This window comes from Ictalurus furcatus, chromosome 19, assembly GCF_023375685.1.
Source record: "Ictalurus furcatus strain D&B chromosome 19, Billie_1.0, whole genome shotgun sequence".
Classification (NCBI taxonomy): Eukaryota; Metazoa; Chordata; class Actinopteri; order Siluriformes; family Ictaluridae; genus Ictalurus; species Ictalurus furcatus.
In genome coordinates, this window is record NC_071273.1 from 22,950,697 (window position 1) to 22,975,273 (window position 24,577).

Sequence of the window (24,577 nt, forward strand, 5' to 3'; positions counted from 1 at the left end):
AGGCGTGGCCAAAATGACGCGCTTTAAATCTGATTGGCTGAGCTTTGTTTTTATGTCGATTTAAATTTTCAGACGGCGTTCAGGTTGGAAATCACAGGGTGAGAGCTCAAAACCGAAATTTTTCCTTGCGGGCTGTATAAATATTTTTGAAATAATACTGCTGCCATGTTCGTTTCCGATCGCATGTTTGTTATTGTTGTTCACTTTCTTATTTGATGTTTCATTTCTGTTGTTTTAACCGGAGATCCTTCAGCTGATCTGCTCGTTCATCATCTGTTCGTTGTTCCAGTTTGAAAAGCAGGACAATGGGGATCGACGAGTTAAACCTAAAAGCTCGTATCAGAGTGTTTAGGAGAGAGTGTCCCCGGGTTTTGGACTCGGAGAGGACCATAATACATGGAGCAGACAGCATGCTGATGGTCCTCCAGTTGGCCGCTGCCGAGGTCCACAAGCAGGTAACAGCAACGTGGTGAAGCTGTTCCACCAATTCAGGATATTACAACACTGACACTGCAGCACTGACCTGACACTGACACTGCAGCACTGACCTGACACTGACACTGCAGCACTGACACTGCAGCACTGACACTGCAGCACTGACCTGACACTGACACTGCAGCACTAACCTAGCACTGACACTGACACTGCAGCACTGACACTGACACTGCAGCACTGACACTGACACTGCAGCACTAACCTGACACTGACACTACAGCACTAACCTGACACTGACCTGACACTGACACTGCAGCACTGACACTGAAACTGCAGCACTGACACTGACCTGACACTACAGCACTGGCATTGCAGCACTGACATGATACTACAGCACTGACCTGACACTGACACTACAACACTGACCTGACACTGACACTACAACACTGACCTGACACTGACACTACAGCACTGACCTGACACTGACACTTGTGGCACTGTCACTACAGCACTGATCTGACACTTGCATTACAGCGCTTGCATTACAGCACTGGCACTTGCAGCACTGACCTGATGCTACAGCACTGACCTGATACTACAGCACTGGCCCTACAGCACTGACACTACAGCACTGACATTTACACTTACACTATAGCACTTACACTACAGCACTGACCTGACATTTACACTATAGCACTTACACTACAGCACTGACCTGACACTTACACTACAGCACTGACCTGACACTTACACTACAGCACTGACCTGACACTTACACTATAGCACTTACACTACAGCACTGACATTTACTTGCAGTTGCGTTACAACAGTCTACTACAAAATCTATGTGGAGTGCTTGTTTATAATGGAAACAAGATGACCCAGAACATTGCTTTCATTAAATTATTAAGCACTGTGTAAGACATGATCTTTCACGTCACCGGTGACACCACACACCACAGCTGGCTAACGAAAGTGCTCAAAACGTGTCTCTAGAAGCTTACGCTGATTTTCTGCAGGGTCAAACCGCTTCCTTTTGAGAAATAACAGCCGATCAATAAGAGCTCGGAGACCAAATCAACAACGGCTGGCAATCAGAAGTTAATTTAAGAAATGCGTCAGCCCGGAATGAAACTTGCGCAATCCCAGGACATGTTTGGAAGCTTGTAGCTACCAGTTAAGCATCATGTCAACCTCATGAGCTTAACTCGAAACACATTGGGCTCTAAATACATCTTTTGTTCTAGTTATAACAGCACAAAGTCATAGTAGAAAACTATCGAAGCCAATATGAAGCGTACGTTTTAATTTGAATGCGTCCGCCGGGTGGGGGTCAGAGGTTAAACGTGGCATGATATTACTGGTAAACATTTTTGGGCACTAATTTCCTCTTCAAAAAAAATGTCAAATTTTGGCGTGATTAATACAGATACTCTGTATAACCAGGAGCACAGGTAAATGCAAAGGGAAATTTAGGTTGTCTTACACATTTTGGGTTTTAGTTTCAATTGTCTTAGTGTCCCGTCCCCGTCCCCGTCCCTTTCAATTAACTAAATAATGTGTATTGGCTGTACATGATGCAAGCATGAACGTCTAGAGATGATGTCTTCTTATTCCTTTGATATGTCGTGTTGCTGTAAGATTTTCCATTTCTTGGCCTGTAGCGTTCTTCCGTCTGACGAACGCGTGTCTCTGGTTTCGCTCTAGGAAAGAGGAGAGTTCGGTGTAGCTTTGAGCGACGTGCTGGAGGCTTGGAAATGCTTGCTTCTGGACAAGCTCCACCTGTCCCGCGACGGCTCCCCGCTCCCCGAGAATTACGGGCTCATCCGTAAAGAGTACGATGGTTTTTTAAAGCGCACCAACACGGTGGACCTGATCGATGTCTACAACATGTACGAGGAGCTGAAACGGGATGAGGACCCCGAGGACCCCCTGACTGCAGTGAGTCCCTCCGAGCAGTTCGAGGTTCTGGCAGCTTAACCGAGCATCGGTTCGCCATATTATTTATCTTCCTGGTATTGTTTTACACGCTCAGGCGCAGATGTTCGAGTTCCTGCAGGGCAGCCCGGAGGACGCGGAAGAAACCGAGACGAGAAGAAGCCCTCGGGTTCCGGCTACACCATCGAACCGGGTCAGAACCTGCAGCGCACAGGTGAAGATTCAGAAAAGCCAAAATCTAAAATTTAGAAGAACTCAATACTCAGTGATAGGCTGGGCTGAAGCAGAGATACTCTTACCTCTCCAAAGTTGATCGTTTTCCTATAACGGCACATCCGAAAGTGTTTTATTCCTCTTACACCACAGCTGTTATCGATTTATTATCCTACAGCAGCAAGCCCTCAAATGTTCCGTTCCCCATGTGAGCCATGCTCCATGCTGCGTATTGGACATAAAAAAAAAAAATACAAACCTATGATGGGAGATCATGAATTCTTCTAAAGCTCTAAGGAATCCTTATTAAATACACATATCTGTTGAAATGTACTTCTGTACCCGAGCGTCTCGATTACCGGGGAGCGTTAAATCGCATCGTTTGGGGTTTAAGGCCGAAGTGTGAATTCAGTTACCGACATTGCTGCGTTTTTTGAGCGTGTAATACAGAGCGAGGCTGCAACTGAGTCTCTCTGAGGTTTTTTTTTTGTGTTTTTTTTTTTTTCCAGCTGTCAGCCTGAGATTTACGAGGGTCGATGTTGGGATTTGCTTCTGTAATACGAAAGCTGAGGAGGTTTATGAAGGCATTTAGAGCAGAAGGAGGGGGGCGGGAACCCTCCTCAGATATGCGATGTTCTTATGGGCTAATGCGGTCTGACATCGTCATAAAATATTAACTGACACCATCATACAATTACATCGCTACTTACTTTTCTGTTCCTCGGTTCCTTTACCCTAAGAACACTGTGACTTTTTTTTCCTTAAGCTGAGGTCACACTTTTTCAGAGAGATCTAATCTGCCTGAATGACTCAGTCAAAGCTCAGACCTCTGATTGAGATCTGATTGAGAATCTGATGGAGCTTGAGCAATTTTGCCAATAAGATTGGACAAAAAAAAAAAAATCAGGATCCAGATGTGCAAAGCAGATCGAGACCTATTTCAGAAGACTTGCAGCTGGAATTGTAGCCAAAGGTGGTTCTACTAAGTACTGACCCCAGAGGGGGGTGAATATTTACTACTCAATGCCTTACATTTATACAGTACATCAGGTTTTGTTTAGTTTTGTTTGTTTTGTTTCAGACTTTCTGCGAGAGTAGTGGTAGGATTTGTATACTATACTTTGTAAAGTTTAGGCCCCGCCCACTTTCGGTTTAAATCTAAACACGAACACTGATATTTGTTGCATTGTGTCGCTTATTCACACTCATTTACTCTTCCCACAGGTGCGGCGAGCAGTCCGGAGGCTCTTTTGCTCGTATTTGGGTATGCTGGTGAACACGAAGAACGACTTGGCCCTCGCACACGCTCTGAACACTCCCGACCGCTGTCTAGGGCGCACGGCGTTTACTGACCTCAAACACGCAGCACGCAAAAGTGCCACGTCTCTATTTCTGGTACACGTTTCACCTAGAATTCACTGAATCTATTGCAAATGCACAGAAGCTGTTTTCTTGGGCGCTGTTTCTCTAAAATTGTTTCCTCACTCGCTAGTTACCATGTAGACCTCGGTAAAATTTGTGACGTTCCAGTTACATAAAATTCGTTCCTCAGCAACTGCCACGAACGAACGGCGACAAGAGTTGACCTCTTGCTCCTTAACTAGAACGAACTAGAAGTGATTAGCTCATAGCGCTATGAAAGACAGTTGGACGGGGTTGAGTTTTGTTTCACTCTGGTGCTTCACATTTACCACTTTTGGTAAATGTGAACATCTTCACATGGACTCTGAGCAGATTTCTCCATACAGTTATCTTCAAACATCAGAGGATCTGCTTGGGAAGCTGTGATTAGACTATACTTTAAATAGGGACTGAATCGAGAGACGGAATTCCTATCTGGATCTTCCATAGGACCAGCACTGAGCAGATATTTTTTTAACGTGGTGGTCCGTTCTCAGCACAGCAGGGACAAACTCGAGGAGAACTATAACAGCGCCCGAATACCGTACTCGTAACAGCCCGTCTCTGGTCTTTCCAGGCAGCGACTTCGTTTATCCGGGCGATAGAGCTGGGTGGGAAAGGCTACGCCCCTCCGGAATCTGACCCTTTAAGGAAGCACTTAAAGGGTTTGTCTTTGTTTGTCCATTTCATGGACCAGCTGGAAGAGATCCTGGGAGAAACCCCCAACCCCAGGTATTACCTTTCTGTCTTTAATTGTTGACTTCTTTATCAAACGTCTGATACATAAATACTAATCGATAAGTAAATGCATGGTTTATTAGGAACACCTGTACCCCTGTTCATTCATGCGATTATCCAATCAGCCAGTCATTGGTGTGGCAGCAGTTGAAGCTTGGAAAAACAGTGCTGCTCGAAAGTATTTCGAATTTTCCATATTTCCGCATAAAGATGACCAAAAACATCGTCAGATTTTCACACAGGTCCCAAAAGTAGATAAAGAGAACCCAATTAAACAAATGAGACTTATATAACATATTATACTCGGTCATTTATTTATTGAGGAAAATGATCCAATATTATATCTGTGAGTGGTAAAAGTATGTGAACGTTCGCTTTCAGTATCTGCTGTGATCCTCTTGTGCAGTAATAACTGTAACTAAACGTTTGGGGTAACTGTTGATCGGTCCTGCACATCGGCTCGGAGGAGTTTCATCCCGTTCCTCAGTACAGAACAGCTTCAACTCTGGGATGTTGGTGGGTTTCCTCACATGAACTGCTTGCTTCAGGTCCTTCCACAACATTTCTACTGGATTAAGGTCAGGACTTTGACTCGGCCATTCCAAAACATTCACTTTAGTCTTCTTTAACTGTTCTTTGTTAGAATGACTCGTGTGTTTAGTGTCGTTGTCTTGCTGCACGACCCGCTTTCTCTTCACATTCAGTTTATGGACTGATACCCTGGCATTTTCCTTTAGAATTTGCTGGTACATTCAGAATTCATCATTCCATCAATGATGGCGAGTCGTCCTGGTCCAGATGCAGCAAAACAGCCCCAAACCACGACACTACCACCACCATGTTTACCTCCAGATTCACTGAGATCATATTTTTCCCACATATTTGATGTGAAACCGAAGCTGCTAGATGATTGGCTGACAGGATAATTGCAATTGGATAATATCTAGATTAGGGTTTAATTGATTCAATCAGAATGGAGATTTCAACAATGCTGTTTGTATAACAGGGTTTTTTTTTTCTTTTCTAATTGGGAAAGAACTTCCCTTCTTGTTCGAAGTATCAGTATTGTACCAGTAATACAAACCTTGTTGGATGTTTGAAACCAAATCTGAACTCGTTTTGTACATTCATGGTTTTCAGTGTGTGTTTCAGGTACTAAGACCTGGTCTAAACCCAGATTCAGTTCAAGGGAGATTGCAAGAGCTTGCAGAAATGTTTTCATGTCGCACACACTCGGGCCTCAGCACCGTATAGTTCTGTAAGAGGATTATTCATTGATTCACTGATGCACAGCAGCACATTTCTCCGCTTCGGGGAATAGAATTGGACACGAGGCGTGCTGTAAATGTAGGCAATCAGGTGTACACACAGAAACGCTGTAAAGTTGATCAAGACCAGGTGGTTTCCTGGGAATCGGTATTGTTCAGCTTTTAACACACCGTCATGGAGAAGAAAAGTGAGAACAAAGCAGTTGTTGGAAGAAAACTTAAAACTGGTAGCACTTTGTGTTGCCTTGTTGTTGTTGTTGTTGTTGTTGTTGTTTTGTTTTTTTGTTTTTTCTTTCTAGAAGGATAGGAATCTAGTTTGACAATTATCTGCATTCATTCACCTTCGGGAACTCCTCCATCCTGGTCAGGGTCGTGGTGGATCCCTGTGCGGGAATACTGTAATTTTAAAGAGGACGTTGTTTTGAGAACGGTTTCTGTTCGAGGAAAGTAGTTTCTCTGACTGGGGAAAACGGGACTTCTTACGCAATCGGTCTCCTTCGGGGTGCCAATAATTTCGCCAATGACGCTTTTATAGTATCATGTTTTATTATTCATCATCACAGAATGTTATAACGTAGCATGTTTGACCTTGTCCTGTTCGCCTTCTCGGCTGTAATCAGCTGATGCGTGCGTCCAAACCGTACGCCATGAAAGCCATGACCTCACCTGACGTTATCTCCGTAATTAAAGCCTTTGATTTCCTGTACAGATCTTTTATGTAGTCTGATCATATGGCGAAGACCATGTTCCCTTTACCTTATCGAAATCCACCTGTGGTATTTATCTGCAGATCTATTTTTTCCTCCTCTCCCCAAGGCACCCCCCCCCCTCCTTTAATGATGTCACTATTAATGATACGGCTTGAATTGCTCGAGCATGTTTATCTTTGGAATATCAAAGCCTATTCTACTAAAAAGCAAAAGGCAATTCCGTGGTTTGATCACTGATTAGACGTCATACTTTAAAATATTTTCCTGATTGAGCTTGCTTCAAAAAAAAAAAAAAACCGCCACGGGATGCTTTCCCGAATACGACATAACACGTCTACTGATCTCGCGAAAGGCTTCCTGAGTGCATCGGTGTGCTGAGAAGCAAGTGCCTTGAACCTGCAGTCTCCTTTCACAGCTTCGGAGCTTCTCCCAGAAGATAGTGTGATTCTTCTCAAGCCAACACGGTTCTTTCATCAGCCTGTGACCCTCCTAGTTTTTCCCGGCTGCACCTCATGGAGTACTGTATTACCACACACAAACAGACCTTCTTGCTGGATCAGGGCCTCTCGTACGTCCAACATCTGTTTTCCCAGATGATTCTGTTACTGTAATTCCCTCGCACAAAAGCTGGGTCAGGGATTCGGGCCGGCTCGTTTCCCGGCTTCTCCCCAATGTTTACATTCGCTAATACGTCCACACAGGCATGTATGCAGCCCTGCTAGATCACTGCTCTCATACTAACCTCTCGTAGTAGACTGGGCGTTGGTTTTCTTTTCTTACTTTTTTTTTTTTTTTCTCCCCACGTCACCTGTTTCGTACTCGTGTCAACAGGTTCAGTGCTTCTTTTTCTCTTCTTTTTTTTTTTTTTAAGTTCCTTTCCGTTCTGTTGTAGTTCTGCTGGAGCCAGGACGGTGGAGAGCATTAGGGCAGCTGTCCTGAAGGGTCGTCCTGTAGAGCATCCAGGACCCCCAGCTCGAGCATAAGCTCATGCTACTATCTGTCCAGGGTTTTGCATGTTCACCCTGTGTCCGGGTGGGTTTCCTCCAGGTTCTCCAGGTTCTTCCTATCTCCTAAAAACATTCCAGTGGATGGGCTGGCTATGCTAAATTGCCCCTAGGTGAGAATGATTGTGTGACTGTTTGAATGTGTGTGGGCATGGTGCCCTGCGATGGACGGCCTCCCTGCCTCCCGGCCTTCCTGCTTTATGGCCAGTGTTCCCAGGTCAGGATCCAAATCAAATTTGATCCTGAGCAGAATAAAACTTTCACTGAAGATGGATGAATGACTGAACCATTTCTGTGTTTATTTGATTGCATGTTTGGGGCTGAGTTGTGAGTTCAAATCCCAGCACTTCCAAGCTGCCACTACTGGGCCCTTGAGGAGGACCCTTAACCCTCAACTTCTAACTTGTATAAAAATGAGATAAATGGAAGTCTCTCTGGATGAGGGCGTCTGCCCAACTCCATAAATGTACATGCATCAGGACTGGGACCTGCAGGTCCCAACAGGTTTAATTTATTAACATGAAAACATGTATGGTGCTGCATATTACATTAATGCTCTTGCTCATTCGTCATTAGTAATTGCTTTATCCTGGGCGGGGTCACAGTGGTTTAAATTATTAATTCAGTTATTATTCTGAGGAATGGGATCAGTGAAGTTTGTCAGAAAATGTTGTGGGAGTGGGCGGGATTGGCCAAACTGTTTGTGGGAGTGGACGGGATTGGTCAAAAGTCTCTGCGGGAGATGGGGGGATTGGTCAAAAGTCTCTGCGGGAGGTGGGTGGGGGATTGGTCAAGAGTCTCTGCGGGAGTTGGGGGGGAGATTGGTCAAGAGTCTCTGCGGGAGTTGGGGGGGAGATTGGTCAAAAGCCTCTGCGGGAGATGGGGGGAGATTGGTCAAAAGTCTCTGCGGGAGTTGGGGGGGGGGGGGGGGGATTGGTCAAAAGTCTCTGCGGGAGTTGGGGGGGGGGGATTGGTCAAGAGTCTCTGCGGGAGGTGGGGGGGGGATTGGTCAAAAGTCTCTGCGGGAGTTGGGGGGGGGATTGGTCAAGAGTCTCTGCGGGAGTTGGGGGGGGAGATTGGTCAAGAGTCTCTGCGGGAGTTGGGGGGGGAGATTGGTCAAGAGTCTCTGCGGGAGTTGGGGGGGGGATTGGTCAAGAGTCTCTGCGGGAGTTGGGGGGGTGTTGGTCAAGAGTCTCTGCGGGAGATGGGGGGGATTGGTCAAGAGTCTCTGCGGGAGGTGGGGGGGTGTTGGTCAAAAGTCTCTGCGGGAGGTGGGGGGTGTTGGTCAAAAGTCTCTGCGGGAGATGGGGGGGATTGGTCAAAAGTCTCTGCGGGAGATGGGGGGGGGATTGGTCAAAAGTCTCTGCTGGAGATGGGGGGGGTTGGTCAAAAGTCTCTGCGGGAGATGGGGGGGTTGGTCATGCTTTCTGTAGGAGCGGGTGGAATTGGTCAAGAGTGTCTGCAAAACCTGGTAGGATTGGTCAGAATATATTCAGGAGCAGGCAGGAATGGGATTTTTAAAATAGTTCCACACATACCTTTATTTGGGCCATTATCTTGATGGGAAATATTCATAACATTGCTGTATATTTGAGAGAAAATGCTATGATTTTTTTTTTTTTTTTTTTTTTTTAAATCAAGTTTCTTAGAGCAACATTGTTTCTCCAACTATTTAGTGGAAAATTGGGATTGTGTGTGTGGGGGAGGTGTTTATTATAATTTTATTTTAATTCAGCCTGTAGTTATGAGAGTGTTGTTTGTTTGTCCCTTTCTATTCCCTTGTAGTGCTGCTGGAGGCAGGATGGTGTCCAGCATTAGAGCAGTTCTCCTGAAGGGTCTCAGTAGCGCAGATCCGGTGTACACTACCGTAGAAGACACGGTGAAGGAGCTCAAGGAAAGAATCCAGCAAATCCACATCCTTCAGAAGGAGTCCGCTTGTGGCACAGGGATCAGTCCAGCCAGGGTAGAGCTGATTTACTTCCATGCTTGTACATTTCAGCTACTTGAGTGTGAAAGTTTGTGCACCCTTCAGACAAAATGGACCACCCATCACGTTGGCTTTCACAGATGTCAAATAATTAGTCTTATGATTATAACTGTGTGGTCTCCTTTTCTCTAATAACCTGTAATGCCACCACTTTTATAGCAGCCTACAACTTCTGTGTGTATCCCCCAAACATCTTTTTGGATCCTCTTCTTTAAATCAAAAGAGTTGTTTTCTGAGATTGTCGTGCCTTATTTCCAGATGCATCCTATTTTTTTTTTTTTTTTTTTTTCTTGGAATTATCAGTTGAAAACTAGAGGTATATTTTTCCATTCATCCACCCAGATGACCATGTAGAGGGCGTGCAAACTTTAGCACATGATCATACATCCAGTAGTAGAGTAGCGTTTCATGTTTACAACTCTTATAATCCGATTCCATTACAGCCCAGAACGTACGCCATCAATCACGCCACTGCCTATGCAGGCAGAGAGACCGTTAAAGTCCTGATCACAGTGTTGGATGAAGAAGCTCTGGCGCCGCCCTGCAGGAACAAAGCGCAACTGCTCACTGATGATCAGACCGTTCTCAACGAAGCTGAGCCCACGTGTCTCCTCTTGCTCTATAAGTACGTTCTCCCAATGAATAGATAATGCACAGAACTTTACTCATACCCCAACATATAGTTTTATATATATATATATCATGTGCTATTATATATCAATTATACTAACAAATACAGCTTTACTCATTTATATGAATCTTTTTTTTTTTTTTTTTTTTTTTTTTTTTTGATTGCCATACCTTTTAATGAAGAATTTTTTTTTTAATCTCATGGTTTTATAATCTTGTTGTAAAATATGAGGTTATCCAGGCATTTAGAAATATTACTTATTCGAAGGTAAGCAGATGCCTAGTAGAGTTCTGCTAAGTCATAAAATCAAGACGCATCCTGTCCAATTCTGCTTATGTTAAAAGCGAGACCCGTGGAAACTTGGGAACTGGCGGCACAACAATATAATCAACATCTCACTTCTGCTTTCTTTCATCTGTGTGCCTGCAGATCTCCAGAGCTTCCCACGGGACTCTCTCCAAAACCCCTGCGCGACCGCGTCCAGATCCAGCAAGAACACGCCAAGTCTAAGGTAAAGAGTCGTCCGGATTGTGCCGTGAATCTAAGCACTGCTTTTAATGTCTCGAAGCTTTAATATCAGCACTTGAAGGTGCACACATCGTTAGTGTGTTCGAATGGAGCCCTGCCGTGTACCCTGTCTCCGTGCCACGTGTTTTGGGTTGCATTTTTTTTTTGTAGATGTGACCTGTACTTTAGCCCAAGGACAGAGCTGTAACGCAGCAAATATATAACTTTTTACCTGGAATGTAAATTGTATAATGTAGTTACAAGTTAGTTCCCGTTCTCACGTGCTTTATAGCAGCTATAAACAGTCTTTCCATCACCAACCTCTCTCTCTCACTCTCTTTCAACTGCAGAGCATAAACTCCTCAAATTACAGCTTTACCTCCGTCGCTTACAAAGCACTGATCCTGAAGACTCCTTCCATTAAAGTTAAATAAATGTCTCCTTACGGAAAACTTGATCATGTTCACGATTACATGTTTGTTTTTTAAACGGTCTGCACTTATATAGCGCTTTTATATGAAAACGCTTTACACTGTGTCTCATTCACCCATTCACACACACCAATGGTAGCAGAGCTGCCATGCAAGGCACTAACTTGCCATCAGGAGCAACTTGGGGTTCAGCGTCTTGCCCGAAGACACTTCGGCATGTGGAGTCACGTGGGCCGGGAATCGAACCTCCAACATTACGATTAGTGGACAACCCGCTCTACCACCTGATCCTCAGCCGCCCTTTTTTAAAGCTAAATATCAACACGTTTTAATCCGGATACTATTAGGTAAATGAGCCGTTACTATAGAAACGATAACGTATTCGAACAAGTGCGTTAATATAAACCTGCGCTACTGTCAGAGGTGCCATCGTAGAAAATTTAAAGTGTCCTCGGTGTTTGGTTTCTACACGCCACACATCGCCATTTTTCTATCCAAAGAATGAACGAGATTTACGAGGATATTTTTTCAGCCCTCGGCTAATGTGTTATTATTTTTTGTTTGTTTGTTTGTTTGTTTTTTGCCTTTTGATTCGTTTAATTATACGCAGTGTGAAACCGAAGCTAACCAACTAACAAACCATCCAAACGCATCAATTTTGCTCTTTTTCTGACGGGAACAATCGGTGTGAAAGCGCAGTACGTAAGGCTGTATTAAATACCTGATGTGGACTCAGTTGCCAATGAAACTGACCAGATATGTGCATTAAGACCTCGAAAAGGCTCGATGTGCTCAGAAACGCTTCTGTCCGTGTTATAATTCAGGTACGGGCATTTCAACGTCGAGATAAACAGCACTCGAGCTCTCCTCGGGCGTGCATGCTAAACGCATTTTGTAAAACGCCGTCTTTATTTGATTGTGCTAGCAGATGTCACTTTAGCTGCCTCCGCTCTGGCCGCGTTCCTGTGAGTGAGCGGTAATGGTCCCTGGGTAGCTCGCCGCTTCCTGAACTCGACGGGCGGAAGCTCTTCCGCATCCATTTCGCTTTGAAGATATCGTATCGCTCGCGTAACCTGACTAACAAGGAGGAAACTCGAAAGGTTATCGCTTCCTGTTGTCTGCAGAACGACGGTTTGTATCCAGGCTGACGTCAGCTAGTGCGGCGAGCGCAAAGCACAGATCTCTGCACGGCTTTGGATCCAAAGCCTGGGGATTTTGATGGATAAAACTGTAAGGAGAAGGATTTACACCGTGTGCTGTGTGAATGAGCAGGTTACTTACAATACATCAGATGTGCGTTATACAGTATGTACAAAACGCACGTTTTGATGTCTGATGCTAATTTTATCATTTTGAGTTTTCATAGACGCTACGTGAACAGTGTAAAAGCAAAAAGAAATGAACATCGCGCGTTCGGATGCAAGGTTCTGGCTAAATAACATGTTCGAGATGACATGACCGAAGTTTATAACTAAGAAGAGCGGCACTTCTCTACTTTTAAACCGATTGCTGTGTCGAGAAGGCGAACGCATCACGAACGTTCGTTAGTTATCACTCGCATCATTAACGTCAGCTGGCTACGTTGTTGCTAATGATGTTCCTGAACACCCTATCTCCACCCCCCCTACAACTTGAACGTGTTAAAGGTTCAGCGCCATAATCGAGTGTATATACTGTATTGGGAATTAAATTTTGCATATGATCTTTATATAAAGCTACGTTTTTGTCCCGAGTGTTCAGGGCGCGCTCTATTAGCATGCATCCTGGGAAACCTGGCCTACTGTCCTAAGCCTCTCTGTTGTTTTCGGTCTTTTAAGAAATCACTTTGAAAAACTCTTTGATCTGCCGTCTCTTTCCGAGCCTGACTTTCCCGGTCCCACCCAACTTTACTTGAAATTTTTTATTTATTTAATTTATTTCTTTATTTATTTATTTTTTCCATTCTTCTGACTACTTTTCTTTTATCGACGGCCGTCGGCTCAGAAGACTGTGCAATCCCGCTAATCCCGAGCAGGCGTGGATCAAACGGGCATTTCTCTAAGGCCTCGGAGTTTTCAAAAGCAGCCCGTTCTCTGATTCGGCCTCGGTATCTAGACTCTCATCTCTCGGCTGTCTGAGCTTAGAGCCCAGGTTTTTTTTATTTATTTTATCTTTGTTCTTGCAGGTAAGGGAAAGAGGCATCCGTTCGCAGTTTGCCTGCACGTACGTGGATGACGGTCTGCCTCTAAATCGTGTGCTGGATTTTCCCAGCACGAGTCAGCTCCCGACCTGCGCTCATCCCGCTCCTAAACGGACGGTCCCCGCAGCTGTCGATGCGCCCCCTGAGGACGAGACCGACCCTGCAGACGAACGCGAAAAACAAGGTACTCCTAGTCCAAGACGAGTTCCAGTCCTTTCTGTGTATTTCATAACTTTCACACATGGTTTATGGGGGTCTCACACACACACACATACACACACACAAACGCACACAGATGGGAGTGTTCCAGGTGCCTCTGACGCCACACTGTCGGCATCATGCCCAGGTTCACGTCCTAAGCCAAGGCCTCAATCTCTGCCTAATTCCTGCTTGGGGACTGGTACTTAAGATCAACCTTTTAAATGATTCCCCTTTCCATAAAACCTGGCTGGTCTCGCTTGTGTTGTAAAAAACTTAGACTTGCTCTGTGTGAGAACTCGACTGCAGTACATGACAAATGTCCAGCTCCGGCTCTGTAAAATAAACATACTGCCTGTTAAACTGCGTGGCTAACGTCAGCAATTTCACAATTTCCCCCTGCCGTTTTTCACCCTTTTCCTCCATGTGTTTTCTTTTTCTTTTTCTTTTTTTTTTTTTCTCACTAATGCATTTTTCTTCCCCCCCCCCACCCCCCCCACCCCCTTTCTTATTTACGCACGATCTTCAGTCGAGGTGGAACATCAGGCCTGCCGTAGTTCGGGGACCAAACGAGCCTTCGAGCAACGCGGCACCAACGGCCCAATCCGAACAGGTGTTTCAAGGAAAGGAGTGGCAGAACTCCAAACCATCACCAAAACTTCCAAGAGGAAGCTGTCAAACAGAGAGTGTGTGGAACAAGGAGGTGATGAGAACCAGCCGCCCCAGAAGAGACCTCCTGCCAAAGCCTGTAGCTCAGGGCCAGGGAAGAAGAGCGGCAACACGGCTAGAAAGAAGCTCATTGTAGGTCAGGGCAAGCTTACAAGCTTTTTCCGGCTATGATTTAAAGCTTATACGGGATGCTTCATCAGGACATCTCGCGTCCGCTCTGATCACGTCCTTCATCCGAGCACGTGATGAGTATACGTTAGACCTTTAGGCATACGTGTGAAGACTTGCACGGTTACTTTTTGATTAAACCCCTTTGGGGATCACTATTGTATCAATGCATTGAAAACCTTCTACATGCGGTTTTATACCCAAAGGCATCGATCATTTCACAATGGTCTTGCATTGTTCTGTTTATTTGTAGTCAAGCAAGTACATCATTTCTGGTTTTAATAAAGTTTTATTTGACTGTACAGTTTTTTGTTTTTTTTTCTTTGGTTCTGTGAATTGATTTAGAAGAACATGACAAGATCAAGTCATTAGGTAAGTCGTGGCTGTGTTTTTTTTTTTTTTTTTTTTTTTTTTTTTTTCTTCCCCTGTATCTTCAAGCCTGCCAGCAGGGTCGGTACACCCTCCCGATCATGCACCGAAGCACTAAATAGAAGCAAAGAACAAGGTTTAAGAAGGACATCGCTTAGATTATGGGCATCATTTGAATAAGGCTGGTTTTTTTTGTGCTATTAGCCATGTTTAACTAGTGCGTCAAAGATGAAATGTCCTAATTTACCAAGGTAAGTCTTTAGTTAACCTTTATGCTAAGTAGATCTATACAGAACCATAATGTGCTTTTTCTTTTTTTTAACCCCAAGTTGGAAGGAAATGCTTATTTGCCAGCTCCCACCCACTCCCCTATCTCACTTTAGCTATCAAACAGGGAAGGTAAAAGCTCGCATGTTGTTCCTCCAAGACATGTGAAGCAACAGCATCATCTCAAACTGTTCCTCATGCTACATCACAGAGCAGCCAAGCACTCGGAGGAGAGCTATCTGCCCTCTTCTGCATACTCGAGCTCACGGACGCGCACGATTGGCTAGTTTCACTGTGATTGACACGTGATTTTTTTAAATTTTTTTTTTATTTTTTTTTTTTTAGTAATGCCTTCCCTCCCACCCAGAGAGCACGGCCAATTATGCTCTCGGACTCCCGGCTCGGCATCATCGGGATCCGATGATCAGGGTGAACGCTTTCGCGTTGTGCAACTCCGAAGCCCCATGTGCATCTTTTTTTCATTTTAGACTGAGGTCATTTTCACACAGTGATGTTTATTACATGCAGTAGACCACCCCGAGCCGTCGTGCATTCTGGGAGAATCATGTGTGGGTTTGACTATTGTAATCTTAATTAAGGAAAGTGAGAAACTGCGCTTGGATGGCTGCACAGATTCAGACTCTGGAAAGGATCAATGTCATGGGAACTGTCAAAACTTTGAAATCCCATCTTTTTCCTTCCTTTAAATGACTCAAAATGACAGGAAAGAGACACCGGCTTGACGAAACGCATCACCACACCGTGTGTGCAGCCAAGTCGGGTGATTAGCCATGTTCTAGTATTGCATTCATCAATGACGCAGAATAAAAAAAAAAAATTTAAAAAAAGAGAGAGAGAGAGAAGACCTACTCTTATTGTCCGTGTTTCTCTTGGCCATGGGGATGAGATCATCTGCATTGTGCCACTCATCCTTCTGAGTTGCAGCAAGAGCCCAGTCAATTCTCCATGGTGATAGCACGGGGAAGGCTCGGCCAAAACCAGAGCTTGCGTCACTCCTAGAAGCCCCTTTTGATCCTAAATCCTGAGTGGAACAGATCATTGACAATTACCAAGCGGCGTCTGTGGGCCGATGACCTTCTCTGCTGACCACCTTACACAAGCAGTCTAATTCACAAAACTAAACACAAACCACTGTTTCCTCTTTGGGGATCTGTTGTATGGAAGAAAGCCTGAGTCGTGTCTTTTTTTTTTCGACCTACACCTGGAGATGTTTAAAGATAATTTGAACGGCACACACCCAAGAGCTCCCGAAGTGTTCTGATATGCAGTGTTGAGTATGGAACCCCACATGAAAGAATTGGTTCAAATCGCAGCAAAGTTTCCCATGTCTCACTTTCCTCCTTCTTAAAAAGATCACAGCGCGTCCGTTTATTCACAGGCCACGGTTTCCCTCCGTGTAGCTGTAACTTCTCCCTCCCTTTGATTGTTCCTTCTATTACTCTGAGGACTATTTCGACATGAAGAGCGGCCAGCATTTCCAGAGAGGAACCTATTCCAGGCCACTACACATACCTGAGAAGTTGAAGCAAAGATACACCTATTGGCAAAAAAAAAAGTCTCAATTTATCCACAACTGAAGCTACAGCAAAGGTTGTAGCTCCAATAATATTTACTAGTGACATGGTCTAAGGAAGGCGGAGTCTAACGACCGAGTAGTTTAAAAAAAAAAAAAAAAAAAACGCTGTATAAAGGAAAAACAGAATTTTTGCTAGATTTATTTTTGACATATTTAAGTGTCAGAACCGTCTCGACTCGGAAAGAAATATTCGCTACCATGGTGTTTCATAAACTATGTCAAAATGTACCAATGAAGGCTTTTTTATGGCTTTAGTCCCCTTAAAGGTCTGCTAAAACTATTGAGAACTGTGTTCTTGGACAAAACGCTTCCATTTAAAAAAGTTTCTCAGTAAAAACGCCTTCATAAAGGTAAAAGCTTCAACCATCTAAAAAAAAAAAAAAACAAACACAGAGGAACCAATTTTTCCCCATGTGTCCATCATCTGTCCCTCTGCATTAAGCGTTTCTATTCTAGTCGGGGTCACTGTGGATTCGGATCCTATCACACTGGCTGTGCGATGGGAATGCACTCTGGATGGGACACCAGGTCCACCATTGTAGGTCACCCTGTACACATGAACGCACATGCACCTTCTCAGACTGTTCGACACCAAGGAGCAATTCAGAGTAGCTAACTCGCCTACTGTCATGTTTTGGGGAGTTAGGACAAATCCAGAACATCTGGAACTCCACACAGACAGTAATACAAGCTCAGGATCGACCCAGAGACACTGGAGCTGCGAGGTGGAAATTCTACCCACTGTGCTAATGTACCACCATTGCATGTCCAAAATTGTGAAAATCTGCACGCATCATATTGTACCGAAGGCAGCTGTGACTTTAGTCCCCTCAGATATCTCCTAAAACTATTGAGAAGGTTCTACGTAAAACCCTAAAACAGATGTTTTTTTTATTCCAGCACAAGTTCCTAATAAAGACCCTTTTAGAAAGTTAGCATCTTTTAAAGATACAAAACCCCTTGAAGAACCCCATTTTTCTAACATATTGGGCAATACCTTCAGCAGCAATACATACCGAAAGGATAAAGATCCTCTTCGTCCCATCTTCATCAGCCAGCCTTCCCTCTATGAGAGGGAATCTTCTGGAGGAGAAATCTTCAGGTCCTGCTAAATTCAAGGCATCTTCGTCCATCGTCGATCTAAAGCTGTCTTGGCTTGCTGTATCGTCTTTAATTCTACTTGCAGGTGAAGCTAAGGTTGCCGAGTGAACAAACGAGTTGAGCAACAGCACAAGTGCAAAAACGAGCGAGGACGAGTTGAGCATGATGACGGGAGGTTTTTGATTTTCCTCACAGGAACCACACCAGATTTGCTCTAACCCACACAAACCTGTGCTAGCGACCCCGCCGTCTTTTATAGGCCTCAGACTGATAAGAGAGAACCTGTTCGTCATTGTGTTTGAAAGGTGGTGTCGTGACCTGTCGCGAAATGGAACATCACGCCATTGTGCATTCAAGAGATTAGATTTTTGGAGTGGTTCTCGCTGGTTTCGTAAATACGTTTGGCGTTGTGAATGGTGGGATTATGCCGTGGCTTTTAGTTTCCCTTTAAAAACAGACTGTACCTTTCCGACCATGTTCTTTTATTCTACGTCACGGCAAATTCTCCAGTCTCACAATGTAGGTCAAGGGTCCTGCGCTGATGGCACCTTCTGGATGAAGTCTTAAGAGAGTCATAGAAAAGGTTGGTAGAAACACCTACTGTGAAGGGAATGAGATGCAGCACAATGTCCTCCATGAAATAACAAAACTGCTCCGTCTATTATATCATAGAATATCATCTTGTGCTTACCGGATCTTTGATGAAAACCTGTAAATTCCTCACAGATTGCACTTTGATACCCCAGTGGAAAGGCTGGAAAGACATGATACCTTAGGTTCACAAATCTTGAAGAAGCTCTGAATATCTCAGCAATGTAGCACTGATAATAAAGTACTTCTCTTCTAGGCTGGTCTTCAGTTCATAGTTAAGCATAAGGGCTTTGCTTATTAATATCAATGAAGCTATTGCATTGGGAGGAAAAAAAAAAAAAGAGAAATAGGACATGAATAATAGTTATTGAACTTAGCTGAAGTGTTTTTACTTGGAACACTCAGCCTTTATTTTGTGAGTATTTTTGTTGGAGAGAGAAGGCCTCTACTGAAGAACTAAACTGGTCTATGGAGACATTGGTGTTCCAGGAGCAGTATAACTGAGTTTGGAGCACTCTGTTATTCTAACCTCACTTTCTCTGTTGCCATTCTCCTCTCGGAGATCTCGCACTCTCCCACTGCAACATCCATAAGCATTTTCCCAGCTTCAGTATACATAACTATTATGATTTTCAAATAGCTACGTTTTTCTACTGAGACGAGTTATTTCAGTCTCCATCTGGGTATAAAGGGGTAATTGTATGATTTATTTTTTTTTTAATGGGCATTTTATTTGAACTTAAATTGGTAACATCCCAAAATAACATATTTTAAACATGAATAATGGTTATAATACAACTGTTACAGGTTAAAAAAATGATTTGTAGACTCTTAAGTGGATAAGGTTTCTTGGGTGGGTAATGGTTGTGGATTTCTAAAGGGTTCATCAGTGACCCTATGACCCTATCATTGGTTCACAGGTTGTCCTTCCTTGGACCACTTTTGGTAGGTACTAATCACTGCATACTGGCAACACCCCACAACACTTGGCGTATTGCTCTGACCCAGTCGTCTAGCCGTCACCATTTGGCCCTTGTCAAAGTTGCTTATATCCTTACGCTTGCCCATTTTTCTGCTTACAACACATCATCTTCAAGAACTGACTGTTTTCTTGTTGCCTAATAAATATATCCCACCCCTTGACAGGTGCCACGGTAATGAGATAATCAATGTTATCCACTTCACCTGTCAGTGGTTTTAATGGTATGGCTGATTGGTGTATATCTATGTTTTTGTTTGGCTGGGATGCAAGTCAGTAGGGTTGGTATAATTCATTTGCTGGCTGAGGGAAAACCATATAAGTAATCCAAATTCACCAGGACAAGTTTGTCTTGCTTGGATCATGTAAAAGTCTGAAATTCCATTTATTTATTAAAAAAAAAAAAAAAAAACAGTGGAAGGATATTGGTTTCACCAAGGCTCATACTTGTCAGAAAGTGTTGTTTTTCCCAATTAGTTTCTTACGTATGAGTCCTGCCCCATTATGTATCCACCAAGTCCAAATAAATTCCTTAGGTTACATGGGCAAGGGTAAACTACTGCAATTACACCAGTAGTCCCCAGTGTATACAGGTCTGGACACAGTCAAGGCCATGGCCTTCTTTTAGGGCATTTGTTCCCTATTCCAAAGGAAAGCCACTGAAATGAAAAGAAGTACCATGCAAAATCTCATTGTTCATTTTAAATTCACCCCATCTTGAATCTCTGCCAGCTCTGTTGGTTCCAGATGTGGAGTCATGTTCTGCATGACCGGATCTCATATTCACTGTTGCACTGAATAAATAACATACATTATAGATTTAAAGGACCACAGTTTTCCATTAAGCCTACCAGTGGCTGTGAGGATGTTCACCAGGTTTATGTAGCTTTGATTCGTTTCCACTGAGATAAAGAGACACAAAATTTCTTTCCTTATTGGGCAACTGACGTGCTGGCACATTGGAACTCCTGGATCTTGTTTCAGGCTCGTCTTACTGTGAATATTGTGGCCCATGCACGCTGTTAACTTCTAAGATCTTTTCAGTCCTCTAGTACTTTAGCAGGGAGGCACGGCAGTGTAGTAGTAGGTAGCGTTGCTGCCTCACAGCTTCAGGTTCCCAGGTTTAATTCAGATCTTGGGTTACTGTCTGTGAATGTTCTCCTCCCTGTGCCTATGTGGGTTTCCTCTGGGCTCTGTGGTTTCTTCCCACCTCCCAAAAACATGCCAGTAAGTAGATTGTCTAAGACAAATTACCCCTAGTGTATGAATGTGTGTGTGCATGGTGCCTTGCAATGGACTGGAGTCCCATCCAGGGTGTATTCCTGCCTCACGTCCAGTGATCTGAGGATAGACTCCAGATCCACTGAGACCCTGACTAGGATCAACTGAAAGTGAGTGAGTGTCCTATATCACACTGGCTGACATACCGCACTCTTTTGGGATTACTGAGCATAATGTCATGCACTGGACTTGCTGCATCTCCACTGGTTCCAAATGTGGCTTCATAGCTTATGGCACAAGAGTCATCATCATCATCATCATCATCATCATCATCATCACCACTTGTGTGATCTATCTTGTGGTTCCATCTCTTTTAGTTTGAAGCTATTTGGGATTAAGGTTTACACTGAGGTATTTCCTGCCAGAGTGCCAGTGGAAGTCAACACGGCTATGATTTTTTTTTTTTTTCTTTCCACATCCCAAATCTAAAACAAAGAGCAAGCTGTTCATATTGTTAAACATTCATGGTCAGCTAGTGTCTACTGGTCGAACAGCTTGTCCATGTTATCCTGGCCAGTGTACACTTTGTGCTGGTTGGTTATGATTTGCCAGACCAGCCGTGGCCATTCAGACCACTCGTGCTTGCCAAGAATCCTGGACTTGTCCTTGGTGAAGGGACTCTAATGTTGCATACCTTCATTTGAGATGATAGTTAACTGTGGCCTTACAGGTCGGGTCCCTACCTCGAGGTATTCGGTTGAACCAATTGCTAACAGAGGCTTCCACAATTGGTGCTGATGTTTGGGTTCTTTCTCAGGCACCAGCATGTCAGTCATCTTGTTACTCTACCCAGAGTATAATTTGTGCCGTGTTATATTGTGATTTCCTGATTAGCGTCGGCCATTCGGCCCTGCATTTTTACAGTTAGTATAGTCTTGCCTTGTTCATTACTTCCTGATGGAGGTATACATCAGGGATTGGAATACCGCACTCATGTGGGTGTTCAGATACGATGCTCTGGCGTTAAAGAATGGCCATTTTCACACCTTTCCTGTAATTAATCTCGTCATTTCTAGTTAGTTTCATCTGTCTTTTCCTCTTGTAACCCTAGTCTTTGTGCATAGCCTGTCTCGGTGAAGTCTTGCATGTCCGTAGGATTGAAACAGGACGCTAGTTATACATGTAGCTGCTGTATGGATTTTCACCGACACCAGAGCTGTCATTCATGTTTATTTCCAGAGGTTATATTCTGGATTACTTAACTTGCTCCGTCATGTCGGTATATGAATATGGATATAAGAGCTCAAGCCGTACACCAAATTCTCAGTGTCCTTCGTGTAACCTCATCTGGAATTCATAGAACCATGGTTAATTGAATAACTACTGTTTAGCTTTCTAACATGTTCCGCCTGTTAGTGTAAAAGAACAGCTTGACATCTTTGCAGAATTCACAGCTAGCTTTTTACGCTCTTGGAAACGGTACAACCCTTGCAAAGCGTTTCCTCTAATAATCATGTTATCCCACTGCTATCTAATGAGATTTCCCACTTTACATTTTGTTTGTTTATCTGCAAGATGTTCCTGCTGTGATTATGACTAGCAGGTTTTTATGTGATTTGGCAAACTGAGGCCAACTACAGCAACTGAGGTTGACTTTTTCTGTAGATGTATTGTTACTGCATCAACCAAAGTTACAGACATTTCATTGCTTATGTGTGCGTGGAGCTTGCATGTTCTTCCTGTGCTTCAGGGGCTGCCTCTGGGTTCCTTCAGTTTCCTCCCCCAGTCCAAGGACATGCATTCTAGGCTGATTGGCATGTCCAAAGTGTCCATAGTGCATGATTGTGCCCTGCGATGGGTTGGCACGACGTCCAAGGTGTCCCCCAACTTGTGGCCCGAGTTCCCTGGGATTGGCTCCAGACTCCCCATGACCCTGTGTAGGATGGATGGTATGGAAAATGGATGGATGGAAGAAGCTGAGTTACTGTTACCACCCAGAACTTATTTTCCTGGTTTGTTTTATTCCTTACTTATCATACTCTACCTGCATACCAACTCACAAAGTGTTCTATTCCTCTTATACCTTATACCAACCACAGCAATATGCAGGTTCTAGTATCATTTAATGGTGTGGAACATCTGCAAAACCTGTTCTCACTTATGTTATAGCAGTTAAGCAATGAGCATTCCTTCACCAGCATCTCTCTCTCTCTCTCTCTCTCTCTCTCTCTCTCTCTCTCTCTCTCTCTCTCTCTCTCTCTCTCTCTCTCATGAAGTTAATAAAAGCAGAACCCATGCATCTTGTCATGTTAGTGTGAAACCGTCACCTCCTCTATCCAGAAAACATTAAGTTGCACCATTACCTCTGACTGTTTCTGCACAAAGTACTGACACTGGAGACTCCTTACTAAAAATTCTTCATACATGTCTCACATGTCTATGTGGACTGTCTTCCATACAAGTACCTGAATTAGTATTGAGGTAAACAACTATCTAGATGAATAATGATGACACTGGAGCAGAGCTCGTCAGCTTTTAACACGGATGCTAACGTTTGGTATATCTGCCAATTGTAAGCTTAGACATTCACACTTTGGTTTTTTTTTTTTTTTTTTTTTTTTAAACTTATTTAAGAGTGAAATGCAGCAGAGAATGTTTAGAATAAGACAGGAGAACGCATTTTTGAACGGTTCAATGCAAAGCACTGCGATTGCTTTAACGTTTACACCCTACTCGCTGAAACACAAAGGTACTGCATTGCATTGTGGAGATTATTTAGAACCAAGTCCCTGCTTTACTTGATCTCGAAGTACTTCCTGAAAAATGGTGGTACAACACCCTATTTGAGAACCACTGTTCAGACGAATTCATGTCGAAAAAGGGGCACCTGGGTCTCAAAGAGGACTCAAGGACTGGGATGGGGTTGAATTCTCTGTTGTCCAGAGCGCAGACCATGGTTTCCAGGAACAATGCAGCTGATGAGATGCTCTCCAAGGAAAATATGGGTCTGACATCATGGGTTCTTAAATCTCACAGCTGAGCCAACACGCTCTTGCCACAATCAGCACTCAGTGAATTTCCACTGCTGAGGGGAAAGAGGGACTGAAAGAGGGGAATAGGGTGTGAATTTTTACCTTAGAACTTGCACTAATATCTGATCGTGTTATGGAGGATGGGGGGTTAGGGATTTTAGGCAACAAAACCCGTCATTTATCTCATTTATCTTTCATTTTGGGTTATAATACATGCATTCTATATATATATATATATATATATATATATATATATATATATATAGAGAGAGAGAGAGAGAGAGGTCAGGTTTTGAAGGGGCTTCTCATTAAACAAAATGAATGAATATATCATTTGCAATACATGCAATTCACAGAATTGTTCTTGTGCCCGTGAAGCTGTACATCTGCTCTCTGGCATTCATTAGCAATGAAAATATAACCTTGTTGGTGTAACACTAATTCTTTTCCCCCCTAAAATGACTGTGGGGAAATTGTAGAGAGAGCACTGAAATAGACCACAAAGTTGTTTAAAAGACAAGAGTGCATGTAAGTAGTAGAGGCTTGGAGCTTTAGTTTCAGGGTTAGGTCCAGGAACAGTGTCCTCAAATGCACTCAGCACTCGCAGTACTACCCGAGACTGCCTCTGGAGAGGAACATGGGAGGCTGTTATAGGAATCCTTTGTCTCCTGTATCGCATGAGCGTGCTGCTTTGCCCAAATTGCTGCTTCTAATCACCATTACCCGATTTCAAAAAACAACAAATAACCACCTTGATCGATTAGTAGTGAAGTGTAGGACATGATATGACCACGAATACTGAATTCCATTCCCAGGTTTCAGGCTGTAATTTGCCTAATTGGAGCTAATAATTGATTTAGTATTAATCATAGGAGAAGATGGATGAAATAAGATTCAGAATAGCTGGACCAGGTTCCTGCTTGCTGCCTGCTCCACATTTATA

General features: G+C 43.7%; 2 protein-coding genes across 3 annotated transcripts; one reads left to right on the forward strand and one right to left on the reverse strand.

The window, feature by feature from the left end:
* The first annotated feature begins 54 nt into the window (after positions 1 to 54).
* Positions 55 to 14,779, forward strand: parpbp (PARP1 binding protein). Of its 2 annotated transcripts, none has more exons than XM_053650177.1 (11): positions 55 to 98; positions 245 to 455; positions 2,143 to 2,376; positions 2,471 to 2,587; positions 3,811 to 3,981; positions 4,565 to 4,719; positions 9,493 to 9,670; positions 10,138 to 10,319; positions 10,755 to 10,836; positions 13,428 to 13,626; positions 14,170 to 14,779. In XM_053650177.1, the coding sequence occupies exons 2-11, from the start codon at positions 306 to 308 to the stop codon at positions 14,478 to 14,480; spliced, it is 1,779 nt and encodes a 592-aa protein (XP_053506152.1). In that variant the 5' UTR covers positions 55 to 98; positions 245 to 305; the 3' UTR covers positions 14,481 to 14,779. The 2 variants fall into 2 exon arrangements, with proteins under 2 accessions (XP_053506152.1, XP_053506153.1); XM_053650178.1 differs by having other exon boundaries at positions 82 to 98; positions 290 to 455.
* Positions 14,780 to 14,897: 118 nt separating this feature from the next.
* Positions 14,898 to 18,998, reverse strand: pmch (pro-melanin-concentrating hormone). Its single transcript, XM_053650183.1, has 3 exons — positions 17,727 to 18,998; positions 15,984 to 16,155; positions 14,898 to 14,960 (listed from the first exon to the last, which is right to left on the reverse strand). Exons 1-3 carry the CDS (start codon positions 18,102 to 18,104, stop codon positions 14,911 to 14,913), a joined length of 600 nt encoding a protein of 199 aa, XP_053506158.1. The 5' UTR covers positions 18,105 to 18,998; the 3' UTR covers positions 14,898 to 14,910.
* Between the last annotated feature and the right edge of the window lie 5,579 nt (positions 18,999 to 24,577).

Coding starts and splice junctions, on each gene's coding strand:
- pmch (XM_053650183.1), bottom strand. CDS start 18,104: ATGACGAACAGGTTCTCTCTTATCAGTCTGAGGCCTATAAAAGACGGC. Junction 16,156..17,726: donor AGAGGATCTTTATCCTTTCG/GTATGTATTGCT, acceptor TGTTCCACTCAG/GATTTAGGATCAAAAGGGGC. Junction 14,961..15,983: donor GAGAAACACGGACAATAAGA/GTAGGTCTTCTC, acceptor GCTTCTATTTAG/TGCTTCGGTGCATGATCGGG.
- parpbp (XM_053650177.1), top strand. CDS start 306: ATGGGGATCGACGAGTTAAACCTAAAAGCTCGTATCAGAGTGTTTAGG. Junction 2,377..2,470: donor CCGAGGACCCCCTGACTGCA/GTGAGTCCCTCC, acceptor TTACACGCTCAG/GCGCAGATGTTCGAGTTCCT. Junction 10,320..10,754: donor TGTCTCCTCTTGCTCTATAA/GTACGTTCTCCC, acceptor GTGTGCCTGCAG/ATCTCCAGAGCTTCCCACGG.